Raw genomic sequence first — 14,344 nt, 5'->3', positions numbered from 1 at the left:
TTCCATCTGTACTTCTCTGTGCCTCCATTTAGTGTTAGTCTGAAGCAGTTAATTGTAACTTACATGTGTGTGTGTATGTTTATAAGTTCATTTAAAGAATATATGTGTGTATGTCTCTGTGTGTTTGTGTGTCTATGTAAATACATACACATGTACCTTTCACATATAAAGGATAACTAATGATACTGGTGGATATAAAAAGTTTATTGTTTTGTCCTATGGTTTAAACTGTAGATCTGCCTAAAGCATCTATGCACAATTTTTATTGCATGATGCCATGCAATTTTGTGTTCAGTGTAAGTCATGTTACAGGCACTAAATTTTAATATATATGGGGTGTTTTTCTGCATTCATGACCTATATCATCTGATACTATCAATTCTCTACAAAGATCTTTTAACTCCTCCATAAGAAAATGGATGTTTTTTCCTTTGTGTAGCCTTTATGAATCACAAAAAGGTTACATGGATAGCTCTGGAAGGTATTGTGCAGCCTTATCACAGAACAGAGGTAGCACCATAGAACCAGTTCAATCTTCCTCTCCTTGTTACTTGCAGTCCCACAGGTTGTCCACTCTGCAAAAGTTCCCAGGTCCTTGAGTTTGAAGGGGATAATGCTCAGTTAAATACCTCTGCAGAAACCAAAGTCTAAAAGACTTCCAAAATGATCATGTTAAGCAAAGGAGAGAAATAGGTCCTCCACTACTGTTTTAGTGTTTGGGCACTGTTAACTGCCTGTATTTCAATTTGTGCCCAGTACTTCTTGTCCTTTCTATGAGCATCATTGAAAAGACTAGTTCTTTGTTCTTTACTCCCAGTCTGTCAGGTATCTCTTCACATGGAGATTCCCGCCATCCCACCTTTCTCCAGATTGAACTGTCCCAGGTCTCTCATACTCTCCTCAAGTCAGATACACCAATCCTTTAATCATATTCCTGTCCTTTTTTTGACTGGACTGAATCCAGTATGTCCATGCCTCTGTTGCATCAGTGAGCAAAGAACTGGACCCAGTGCTCCAGATGGGTCTCACCAAGTGCTGAGTGGTGGAGAAGGATCACCTCCCTCATACTGGGAGGTGACTTTGGCTAATACATCCCATGGGCTGTTGACTTCCTCTGCCACAAGAGTACGTTGCTGGCTCATGTCCAGGATTTTTGTCCACCAGGACGCTCCATATCCTTTCTGGAAAGCTGCTTTTCAGCCATTTGGTCTCCACTCTGTACCCCCTAATGGGATTATTCTTCCTAGGGGCAAGACTTTTGCATTTCCCTTTGTTGAAAATGAGATTCCTATTTTCCCATTTTTTTTCCCCAGCCTATTGAGGTCCCTCTGAATGGCCACACAAGATCTGGATCCATCAAGAATTCTTCCCAATGGCAAAGTTTCTAACAGTGCGCTCTGTCCCATCATCCAGGTCATGAATGAAGGTATTCAACAGTGCTGACCCCAGTGTGGACCCTGTGGATACACCACCAATTAGTGGCTTCCAGCTGGACCTTGGGCCACTGATCACAACCCTTTGAGCCCAGCAGTCCAGATAATTTTAAGTCTTCTTCACTGTTGTTTATCTATCTCATACCTCATCATCTTGTCTCTGAGAAGGTAAAAGTAGACAGTGCTGAAAGCTTTGCTAAAGTTGAGGTATACAAAATCCACTGCTTTCCCTTTGTCCTCTGAACTAGTCATTTTACTGTGCAAAGCAACAAGGTTAGTCAGGCGTGATTTCCCCTTCATAAATACTTGCTGACTATGTCCAACCACCTTCTTGTCCTCACTGTGTTTGGAAATGGTTCCTGGGATGGTTGGCTTCTTCACCTTCCCAAGGTTTAAGATGAGACTGACCAGCCTGTAGTTTCTGGATCCTCCTTTCTGTACATCTTGAAGATAGTAAAGACATTTGATTCCTTCCCAACTTTGGGAACCTTTCCCAATGGCCATGACATTTGGAAGATAACTGAGACGTTGGCCAACTCCCTCAGCATGTCTGGCTGCTTTCCACACAGTCCCAAATTATTTATGTCCAGTTTATTTCAGTGTTCCCTAACCTAATCTTCTTTTTACTGAAGAGTGTTTATTCCAAATGATTCAACTGGTTTTACTCATTAGATTTTCAAAATTCAGCATCTTTAGTATTTTCTACAGTTTTTTCTGAACCTTTCAGTAGCTTGAGTAAAGCAGTATCAGTAATTGCAAAGCAATCTTACTGATGTTCTACAAAAATCTTCAGGTTTCTACAAAAATCTTCAAAATTTACCCAGTGGAATAAAAACATTAAACCTCTTGATCCAGAGACCTTTCTTTTCAGCTGTAATTTCACACTGGAGCTGTTCTCTGTACAGTAAATATTAAGAATGCTTTTCCAATCTGTGGAAATTTGTCTAAATAAAATTAAAATGCAGCTAATAAGATATTGCTAATCTAATAGGACACATTAGTGACTTAAAATGCTGAAAAACTTTGCTGTGTGTAAATGCAATAATCAAGCTTTATGTATGAGACCTGTCTCTTTCCATGGCAAAATACACATCTTTCAATGAACACAAGGAATCACTTATGGTTTACTGTGAACTTAATGTAAAAGTGTAAATTCATTTTAGTTTTAACAATGTGTATCAATCTGATTTTTCTTAAATATTGAAGAATAGCAATAACACTCCAGGCAGATCTTCATGAATGAAAATGATGTACTAGAATATACCTGAAAATGCTTGTTTTTAAATAAGCTGATCATAAATCTGTAGATAGGTTTTAGAGATTTTCACAAACATAGGCACAATGAATATATTGTTTTACCTTGTCATGAAGTTTTTGTAACTGTAACCCACGGGCTCTAAAGGAGACAAGGGATTAATAGATATAATCAAAACTATTTAGAAAAACATTTCTCTGCTGCTTGGGAACAGCATGTTTTGTCAGCAGTTCAGTACGAAGACGTGCTTTCTGACCTTGGCACTATGTTCACCTCACCCTCTGTAGCACATTTGGCACTGTGGATGTGATTGGAGATGTCCCACCCTACAACTGCAGGACTCAGAGGGCTGAAGTGTGTGTGTCTGTGTGTGGGGGGGTCGTGCATGCTCACTGTTATTTCAGTGTTAGTTGTAGAGGTAGTTTTCAGTAAAAAGAGTTCCATAAAAGCTTACTGAATAAACATTACAGCCATTAAAAAAACCTTAGCTGAGATAGCTGAAAGCCGCTGAGACTCATTTGCACTAGAACATAAAAACATCTGTTTATTCTTTAAAAGCTCTGCTATCACAGGTTTTTAAAGCATACATTCCAGAAAAACATAACAATACAATAAAACACAAAAAAACCCTGGGTATATGCCATTGCTCATAGCAGTACTTTAATGAAACAAAAGCTACATTTTGTCACTGGTAGTATAGGGTTTTCCTCCTTTTAAAATGTTTGTCTCTTGTCTTTATTTATGTGTAAAAAAATGTCGGAGATAAAAGAACCTTTCAGACAGGAAGGTTAGTTGTTTCTAGGAGTAGCTGCAAACAAAATGTCTCTAAGACAATTGTGTCATGTTTTCTCAAATAGACAGAGTGCTATAGGCTCAAATTCTACAAAAATGTAGGAGAAACCATGATAATTACAAACTTTCCAAATCATGTAAATCATGTATGGAGCTGCAGCAACATCCTGCCATGAAATATTTCTTCCTCCCTTCTATATAGTATCTCCTGGAGGATCCTCAGACTCTTTAAGAGCTACCACAAACCTGGAAAAGTATCGATGGGTTTCACACACACAACTTGGTATTTAGATTATTTCACTGTAAACAATTATGCAGTAAAGTATTACCCTCATTTAAAAATGGGATATCTGAAAGAATCTTGAAGACCAAAAATCACATAAAATAAAAATCTCACACAAAATATTAGATATGAGAAAAATGGTTTTTAATCTTATGACTCAGTTTAAAGACAAATTTTTAGAAGTTTCACAGACAAGACCTCTATTATTACATGTATAGGAATCATGCTAATTTTGTGTGACTTTCTAAACTAGACACAGGTGAAAGCAATGACTGGACATGGAAGTCACCCCATATAGTGATTTCCTTTTTCTAGGAAGCAAAAACATAATTACTCTAATTGAAACTGACTTTTATTAAAGTCTGAATACTTGGCAGATGTGAAAACAATTCCTTACATATTATAGCATTCTTTTACCTAGATGTCAGTATTTAACTAGTTGAGGACATTATTCTTAAAAAAAAAAAAAAAATCACATTCTCTGAGAACTTTTTACATGTCTCAAAAGCTCCTTCTAAAATAGGACTAAGTTGAAATGCGGGAAGCATGGGAATGTTGTAAGGATTTGGAGCACAAATAGCTATTTGTGAAGGCTGCAATTTAAAAATCAGTTTTAATGATGATCTTTACATAAGAATGGTGGCTTTGAAACTGGCTTGTTTTTCTTTACCAATTCAAAGGCTGAGTGTTGCTCCAGGGCAGGTGTTTTCAGATCATCTCTTCTTTTGGCCATGAGAGTACAAACAGACTAAATGGCAGTTTGCTTCCACCACTGATGAAAAACAGTGTGCTGATGAGGGCTTAACAAATGGGCAAACCTGGTTACTGAATGAAGCAATGTGATACTTTACAGTTTATCTTGCCATTTGGCTCTTATTACTCCAAAGGAAGTGCATCTCCTAGTCACTGCTTGTCTTTATGACAACACCAGCAGCAACTGAATGTACTGGGGACAAAATTTTGTTCAGCCACTGGTGTCCCTGTTAAAGGATTCTATATATTGTAGTGATTGTTGCGTCTATGTTTTATGGAGTCCCTTAAAAAAATAAAACTGTTCTACTGTTGTGCCGTTCATGGACGTGATAGACTTAATTTGAATTTTGCAGCAAATATAATCTTAGAAATATGAATGGGCAAGTTAAGTCCTTTATCTGTTATATGAGTCTAAGAATATCTTTTACCTATATATATAAGAAGAGACACAAGCACACAAACACATATATACAAGAAAAATCAAAGTTGTACTAAATACATCTTCACATTTCTTATACATGAAAAAAATGGCTTTGGAGTGAAACTGGAAATAGCTGAAGGGCTAGAAACAACTGTAAAGTTTTCTGTAGTCTCTACTCAGCCAAAACTTCTCTCTGATTTTAAATTCTGTGGTAAAATAAAATATCTTTATGGAAACCTGATTTGTACCTATGTTTGTAGATAGCTATATACTTCTCTGTCTTTGAAATATTTTGGTTTTATTCCTGACCTCAGCTTTGGATATACGTACTTTAATTCCACTCGGCCATCTTAAACATACATCTGTTGTCACATTCATTAGTAATGAATGCATATTCTCCAGTACATTTCTGTTTGAAAAACAGCCTAATTAATTTTTGCTGTATGTGATTCATGAAGATATACATAATGTACCATGTCTCCTTTGTTAGAACTGTTATTGCCTTTCATATCCAGAAATGTGTGGAAGGGGAAAAATCAGACCACAGGACATCACTGCATGCTCCTTTGTGGGTGGTGGGTGGGACGGCAGTAGGCTCAGAATTTTATTGGCCATAAAGCCAGATAAAATATTCTGAGGGAATGACATAAAAGTCCAGTGAGGTAGACATAACTATGCCATATTAATTCCAAGGCTCTCCAAAATATCAACATGGACAGGTCGGTAATTATGCTGTAATTAGGTCCCCAGCTGTGCCTGTTTTCAACTCATTCCTTTTCCTACCAGGAGGTCTCTGAATGCATGGCACAAGAAAAATCTAGTCCAAATTAGAGCAGGTTGGCAAAACTTCCAACAAAACAGTTTGCCCTGATGAAAAATACCTTCATTCCAGTGAAATTTCAGTGAAGCATTAATCTGGTTCTTTTTCTGTCAAGCTGCTTAGGAGACCAGGTCTCATAAGTCTGTGGTCCCCCAACTGTTTCATCATGACCTCTTCTGAGGATGAGACTCTTGAACAATAGAACAGTGAAGACAGAAGTACAGAACTCTTCTGTCTAAGTGTGGTGGGTTGGCTCCACCTGGCAGCTAAGTCCTTCCTTAGTAGGGTGGGAGAGACAATTAGAAGAACAGAAAGATTCTGTAAGGAAACTTGTGGGTAGAGATAAAGATAGGTTAATAGGAGAGGGGAAAAACAGGAAAAAAAGGAAGTTATGCAAAAGCAATCACTCACCACTAGCTGACTGATGCCCAGCCTTTGAGCAAAGTCTACTTTGGAAATACTGTCCCCAAGTTTTATTGCTGTACATGACATTATATGGACCCTCTGGTCAGTTGGTTTCAGCTGTCCCAGGTGTGTTCCCTCACAACCTCTTGCCAACCCCAGCCTACTGGCCTTTGATTGGGTAGCTGGAGGGAGAGCCTTGACACCACGCAGGTGCTGTTCAGCATCACCCAAGGCATTGATGTGATAACACCATCACTTGAGTCACAAATCTAAAACACAGCACCATATGAGCTGCTATGAAGAAATTAACTCCATCCTAATGAGGCCCTGTACATAAGGATTTTTAGTAAGTGTTTGGCCTTGCATTCCACAAAGCAAATGCCTTGTCAGCTATAACTCTTTTCTAGGGGAGACAGAGTATTTTTGTTAACATCCTAACTCCTTAAGAAAATACAATGTTACATACCAAGCAGTGACAGCTTCATATTTGCAAATGACCTTTTTCTGAGTCATAATTTCTCCTTCTCATGCATGCAAGATATGAAAACATTCTTATATTTGCAACTTTTAGGATTAGATGTTGTATAATATTTGCTATTTTCCCCCTACCTGAGTGTCCAAAACCTTTTTTGCATATTCACTGTGTACCTACATAACTTGGCAGTGTAGAAAAAGAAAGAATGCAGCATGAGTCATTTCTGCAGAAGTCAGCATGACGCTTTTATATCATTAAAGTTACAGACGGAGAGTTTAATAGGACTTACATGTTCCACTGGCTTTGTACTGGCTTTCACACAGTAGGGACTGTGGGACAGACTCCTAAAATTATGAATCTCTAGCTAAATATAAATCCCTAGCTCTTCACTGAAAGTTAAACCGTTTCTGGGGATTTTAGCATCTCATTTATTTGAGTATGTCTTAAACATCTGGTACTATGTGGCTTTCAGATTTGGGACATTAAGATTGTTGTATTCTTATCTTAAAGCAGAATTAATTCCACTTGAAATCTGTTGAAGGCAGAGGCAGCTATCTAATTTGTAGTTAATTCTCTCTTTTCCTGAATTAGGAGTTATTGCACCCTTTTTAGGTATGTACTAGCAACATCTTTTATAAGAAGCAAATTGATGGTTTGGGTTTTTCTTCAAGATTGTTTTGTTAGAGAAATGAAGTTCACAAGTGTGTCACAAATACAGCCTGCAGATTAAAAGCTCCGTGTCAGCTACAGATGCATTGCCAATTTCCCAGGTGAGCAGCCAATTGCATGGGGAGAACTAGTGGGTGGTAAAGTTAGTTTGCTGCCTCACAAGCCAGCTTGGCTTTTCATTCTCTTCATAATTATATATGAGAACATATTATACAAGCAATCAGGCTCAGGGGAACTCCTCTTATTTATTAGCTGAATAAAGTACATTGACATTAAATAACTACCATGAAGAAGCAAGTCATTGTCTCCCCCAGGAAAGCAGTTCTTTTATCTTGTCTCAGAGATTGATCATTTCAGAGCCCACAGACAGGTCTCATCTTCTTTTCCATGTTTTTTCATTTACATATGCTAATGGCTATTCTGTAGATAGTAACACTTTCCTAAAGCCATTCCCACAGAAAATTAAATTTCTCAGAATTGATTGATGACACAGTTAAAAATGTAAGTTTATTAAAAATTTAATTAGTAACATGTGAGCTAACCTTGACAGAAAAAAAATACAGCATGAGGAGTAGACTTAAGTGCATGACAAAAATAAGGTAATATAATATAAGGAGTTACATTTATTATGATCCCTCAGATCCCATACTGGATGAACAGAACAGCTATTCTACCATTATAAAGATTATCAGAATTATCCTTCTCAAGGAAAATAAAATTAGTTCTAGATTCTCATGAGTGGAAACACAACTATCTACTTCAAGTTCTATAAGAGTATTTTAAGGTTTCTAGTGTGCTGGTCGTAGATGCCGACAATGTTTATGCTGTTGAATGAAGAGGAAAGAAACACAATATGCAGAAATACCTCCTTCACTACTGTGTAATGTAATGTCATGTTTATTCCTTATGGAAAATGCTGTTCATTAGGGTTTAAATTTCTCAAATACACACCAAAGAGCAGAAAAAGAGGAAAGTGGTGTCTCTTTGTGCAGCTGAATCTTCTACTGAAACTTGTACGGCACATACATGAATTTCCAGAGTCCAAAGAAGGTGTTGGCATGGAGAAGATAAAGTGTTTTCATGGCACTACACCTCTTCCATCTGTGATGATTTGCTGTCCACAGTTCTTATATTCAAAGCTCTTCAGTTGCCCAGCTCTACAGTTGAGCAGGGGCAGTAACAGATTCAGCAATGTTTTTCTTTTGTCTTTGCCAAATGCCAACTTAATGACAAACCAGAATTATATTTTATTTATGTACAAAAGCTGAGGTTTCATTTAGAAACAAGCTACCAAACCACAAGACACAGGCAAGAAGAGAAAGTTCTCAGAAAAAACTAGATAGCACTGTGTAGGATATCTCCAGTGGCTAGAAGAAAGAGGGGACAGGTTTAAACTTATATCTAGAGCTTCTACCAACTTAACATTACTTCTACATGTAAACGGCATAAACACATTTGAATCAACCAGTCCTGAAATGGAGTCTCCCAGACAAGGTACTTAACCAGGGTGGTCTTCATGTTCCAAAGGAGGATTTCTGTAGGTTTTAATCATAAAACCATAGAATCGTAGAATGGCCTGGGTTGGAAGTGACCCTAGGGATCATCTACTTCCCACCCCTCTGCCATGTACAGAGACAGCTCTCACTAGATATATTGCATATTAACACAATATTCCACATCCTCTCTTTGCACATATAATAGATATGGCAATATTGATTCTGGGTATTTGAAAAAATATTAAAACAGCTGTTATGGACACTAAATATGAAATAAAGAGATTACTTCACCTGGGGCCTCAACCAAACACACTTGAGTTCCTTGTGGCTATCACTTACTGACTGGCAGTATTAGGAACATTACGAGGTTTAGTGCTCACAGAGAGGTCTCCTTTATTTAGAATAAAGTTGCCTTACAGGTCTAAGTGCTGCAGGGAAAGTACAGCATGTAGACTTCACTAGGTTGCCAAACTAGTTATATAGATATAAAGAAAGCTCAACAGTCTCTATAGGGATTACAGTCTTGGGCAAAAAAATCTACTTAGGTCTTAAAGAGGAAAATCACCTTAAGATCTTAAGGTCACCTTCCACATCTTCCTACAGACAACATTTCTAACGTTTCTCCTCTGTGTCTGGGTCTAACAGTGTGTTGTGAATCTTGCTGAAAGAAAGTCTCTGCTTTCACTTCCTGCAGAAAGAATCTAGAAACAAAAAGTTAACCTTCATGACCTGAAGTTTAGTGTCTTATCTCAAAAATATGTAGAAAAGCTGTTAAAAGAGGCATTTTCAGGATCCAAATTGCAACAATGCTTCAGTGGAACTTGATTTTTCTCAGTAGCTTTTCTCATGTAACCTGAGGCAAACTTCATTGAATGACAAATTTCTTTTTGTCTATGGTGAAGTATGGACATATCTAAGAGTACTTTCTGCTTGCTGTGGGTTTTGCCATGATGCAACTTTTTGGATTTCAATAATAAAGTAGCATTTAATTCCAGCTTAGGTTCACTCAGAGTGAACCTAACAAAGCAATGACTATAAAATTGGCCCTATTCTGGATCTAGTTTGAGAGTAAATGTCAGACTACATTGTCAATTAAAGGAGGAAGGAAACTTGAACAGCTCACCAAGTTGCTGTATTCCCAGATGCTGTGTGTTCACAGCTAGAATTTGTCTTAGGAGCTTAAGGCACTTTCTTTCTTGGTTATGCCTTTGTTAGTGCCATATGAGCACTAGCAGGAGGGACATTCAGAGTTTTTAAAATAGCTTTTCGCAAAGGTATTTTTGTATTGTTTTCTTCAATGAATGCCAAAATTTTCTTCAAAAAGGAGTGTCAAAAGCCAAAAGCCCTAAGATCTGACAATGCAGGAGTACAAATGACTTTGTTCAAAGAGATTAAGACAAAATACTTGACAAAATGAGTTAAAGTTGTTAATCTAACCCTAACGTACACTATCCTAGGAAAAAAGCACATTGCAGATGAAACTACACAAGACATAATTTTACATCAAGATGCTAGCGTGTGTATTTAAAAGTTTATATTCTTTCACAGTCTGAATTCTGTCATACTCATTTTCACATAAAAAGTAAAAATGGCCAAGAGATTGGTTACCTGGTTACAGCAGAGTGGGGCCACATATTTGGTAGCAGCATTGAAAACTGTGAAAACTAGGGCTCTTTTCGCTGTTCCACTGAATTTTCCCTTCTGATGATGTTGATAAAATTAAAGTTGAGTGCTGTCACTAAAAGAAGTTTAATCCTTTTGCTGCATTGCATTCACATGGCAAATTTTTATAGCTATAACTACTCCTGCTTTATCTGTTATCTCAGCAGGGCATGGTTAAGATATAACAATATAGCACAGCAGGGCTGTCTCTTTTCACAAAACAGTTCATTGAGGCTTTTGAGCTATCTCCTACTAATCAGATTTCTCACCGAGGTGCCCACCCACCCAAATCAAGTGTGGTTGGTGGACCTGGCAGGTTACCACGTTCCAAACAGTTTAATGAATATCTACCCATTTAATTTTGCTTAAGAAGAACCAGCAGGGTGGCTTCGTAGGGTAGGATTATTGCCTCTTCATCCTGATGTTCTTGACTGTAGGTTTAATTCCTGCTTCTCCAATATGAGTTGGTAATTGTAATCTGAGGTAGTACAATTAATCTTGCTGCTCCTGGCAATGGAATCCCATTGAGCTACCTATTCCAGAATTCTGTGTGGAGATTTCTTATAAACCTAAATGTTGCCTGACATAAAATAGCCTATCCAACTGTAGAGCAACAGCTGGCATATTGAGGATATATTCATTGGCAACCTTCTGCACTGCCTCAAGCAGATAGTGCTGTACATAAAAGAATTATAAAATGACATTAAAAATATTATTTGTGGAGAGGGTACTTGTTTCCACAGCTGTTTTCAGTCCTCTTTTCTTGTTCATAACATTCTGCAGTTTCCTTCTTATTCTTGTTTCTCTGGTAGTACCAGTGATACAATTTTAAAACTTTCATAAACAATGTTTGTTGCAGAATCTTCCATGTAGATCTGTAATTTGCTTTACAGCTATTCCAATACTCACTTCTTAGTAAGTATTAGTAAGTTACATTACTTACTTCTTAGGCATACTATCAGACAGCTTTCTGATCTGAAGTATCATGAAGTTAAACAAAAAGCACATGAAAAACAAATAATAGATAACTTGGATAGGTGACAAATGCTGAACAGTGGTTAGGGAGGGGAACTCCAGTCTAGAGGCTTTCCTTTTACCCCTAGTCCTGGAGGGGAAGGTGCCCTCCCCCTCCCCTTCCCACCTCGTGGCGTCTCATGGCCCCCAGAGAGACCAGGACGCCAGCAGCAAGCAGGGAGAGCAGGCAGAGAGAGTTTATTGTTTTGGGTAACTGCTTAAATAGCTCTTGGGGGAATTACAAAGTGACCAGTGGGAGTCCAGGAGGTCTTACAAACCAACCAATTACAAGAAAGGGTTAACAACCAACAGATGAGCTTCCAGTTATCTCTTAGACATTCCAAAGATACAGGTAAGGGATCTTGGGTAGGAGAAAGGTTTACACAAAGAGTTAACACCATTTTGGAATCATGTTCACTTTAAACAACATTAGAACTTCAGCATACTTTTCTATACCAAAAGCATACTGCAACAGATAGGGTCTGAAATATCAATTATTTTGCTGTCTGCTTTATGCCTTACACCATACAAGGCAGCCTAGAATGCAGTCCCTTCTCTGTATATAACTGTAATTATTTTGGACAGTTGTATTCTGACTTTATCAGTAAGGACTTAGTTCTGCAATTGCTTATGAACAGAGTTCCCTTATAAGTCCCTGAACATGCATTCAGATTACATAAGAGGGGGAAAAAAGCCTCTAAAAATATGATTGCAAATACACCTATAAAAAATGGGTTGATAAAAGTGTCGTAAAAAAGAGGGCAGTTAGCCTACAGGTTTTCATGTGATCACAGGTTCCTGTAATCCAATAAGAATGATACACCTTGCTTGTTTGCTTGCTTACTTACTTTTTCTGTTTTCCCCTCAGTCTGTATGGTCCAATTACATTTGTCTCCACTGTATCGCTTATTGTGGGATTTGCAAGTACTCTCTTTACAGGCACAGTTCACAGGCATTCCTTAATACATTGTCTGTCTCATGGAGAGAGAGTTTGCTTTGTTTGTGACTAAATGAGTATATTTATTTTTTCAATGTGACTATCCTGACGCAGAGTCTTGGACTTTCCAGAATGGAAGAATGACTTAAATAGAGTAGTCAAAAAATAGAAGAAAGTGTTGATGGGATACTGTTTTAAAAAATTCAGAGCTGCACTAGACCTGTTAACTGCCACAAGCAGCCCTGAAGCCCTGATGCAAGAAACATTGAAGCCAGATGGAGAAAAAATCTATCATCTACACACTGATAAGATCTGCCTGAGCTCCTTCTCCAGGCTAAACAGTCCCAGCCCTCAGCTTCCTGTCACATCAAGGATGCTCCAGTCCCTTAATCATCTTCACGGCCCGTCACCGGTCTTACTCCAGTGTGTCCATGCCTCTCCTGTATGGAGGACCTCGTAATTAGACACTGATTGTTAGATCGCTAATAATTAAAAGGCAGATAGGAAGGAAAATATAACAGAAGCTCCAAAGTAACTTTTCAAAATGATCATATGTGACCACTAGAATATACCAAAGCTGTGGTTTCAAGGACCACAAAGCTTACACACAAATGACTGTTAGAGAATGTGAAATAACGGTGTTTTTTTAAAAAATGAGAAAGAATTGCAAACCAGAAATCTGCATTGTATATTTGGCATTATCTTTCCAACAGAAAGATTTAAAAAATATATTACAGTGTTGTGGTGCTTCAAAAAAAAAAAAATTAATCCATCTTTTTACTCAATATTTTCCCTTTTCCATGTGCAGGGGCTGAGGGGCAAATGACAAGGGCTAACCTACTGTACTCCAGGAAGCAAAACCTGAAAGAGGAATAAAATGGAGTTATTGAATTAGTTAATGAGTATGCTGAAAGCATCTGTCTTTTCATTCTGTTTATAATTTTTCAAAAGAATGGTAATATATTTTGATATGACAGAATGAATGAACAGGAAAAACAGCAACACTATTGCACTGGCAAAAAGGAAACTCAGATCTCAAGAGGAATGGGCAATGTGAAATTCTCATGTTCTTCCATAAAGAGAATCACTCTATCTAAATTCCTAAAGACCATATTGAAAAGCATAAAGTAATAGATTCAATTTCCTGGCTCTCGGTAGTGGCTTGTAATAGACCATTGTGGGGTATATTTCCTGTTCATGTAAATCTTGAGCTTCTGGAATAAATCAGCAGTATTTTGTCTCCCCTTCCAGGACTATTTTCAAAGGAAACTATTGACAGATGATGTCAAATTTTAATGTTTCTTTTCTCAGGACTTAAAAATTGAACTCTTTATAACTGCATATATCATCAGGGGGGTAAAAATAATGAATACCTTTTTTTTTTCCTTCTCTTGTTTAAGAAGTAAGGTTGAATCTTTTGAAGTCCAAAGCTTTCTAGCTTTCTCATGAATGCTCTGTTTAACATCAAGGCAAATCCCAAGTTAAAGCTGCAGAGACAAAAAAGAACAGTACTGTCACCTTATCTAAAATTTTCCTTCAGAAGATTCAGAAACATTCAGTAAACATTAATAAATTTAAGTAATTCCATGTGATGAAGAGTCAGAATTTTCAAAACTCTGTAAGTGCCAGGAAATCCATTAACTCTCTATTATCAAAGGGCATCCCACAGTAAGCCAATGAAAAATAGTGTATTTTAGAAGAAAGGCACAGATTACACAGACTCTTACTGTCAAAAGAATATAGCTTGACAAAGAGCTGATGTCTGCAGTTAGTTTCTTTCTTTTTAGGTTCTGATTAAGTGCTCATTAGTGTTGATGGGAATTCTCTCATTCATTTTCAAGAGACTTGACTCCCATACTTAGAAAGATTTCTGAAATCTGGTCTGTTTATTATAATTAGAGCATATGAAATAGTGTCATTTTGAATCTA

General features: G+C 37.5%; 1 protein-coding gene across 1 annotated transcript in view; it reads left to right on the top strand.

Moving 5' to 3' along the window:
- Positions 1 to 1,332: 1,332 nt before the first annotated feature.
- The window catches only part of LOC126649969 (uncharacterized), a 36,616-nt gene continuing 23,604 nt past the window's right edge, over positions 1,333 to 14,344 (top strand). Inside the window, 1 exon segment of the mRNA XM_050334436.1 lies at positions 1,333 to 1,426. Coding sequence (XP_050190393.1) covers positions 1,333 to 1,426 — 94 coding nt within the window.

This window comes from Myiozetetes cayanensis, unplaced genomic scaffold (genome assembly GCF_022539395.1).
Source record: "Myiozetetes cayanensis isolate MyiCay16 unplaced genomic scaffold, myiCay2020 scf1, whole genome shotgun sequence".
In the NCBI taxonomy this organism is placed as follows: Eukaryota; Metazoa; Chordata; class Aves; order Passeriformes; family Tyrannidae; genus Myiozetetes; species Myiozetetes cayanensis.
Note: the sequence above shows the minus strand (reverse complement) of the source record. Positions and strands in the feature narration are given on the sequence as shown.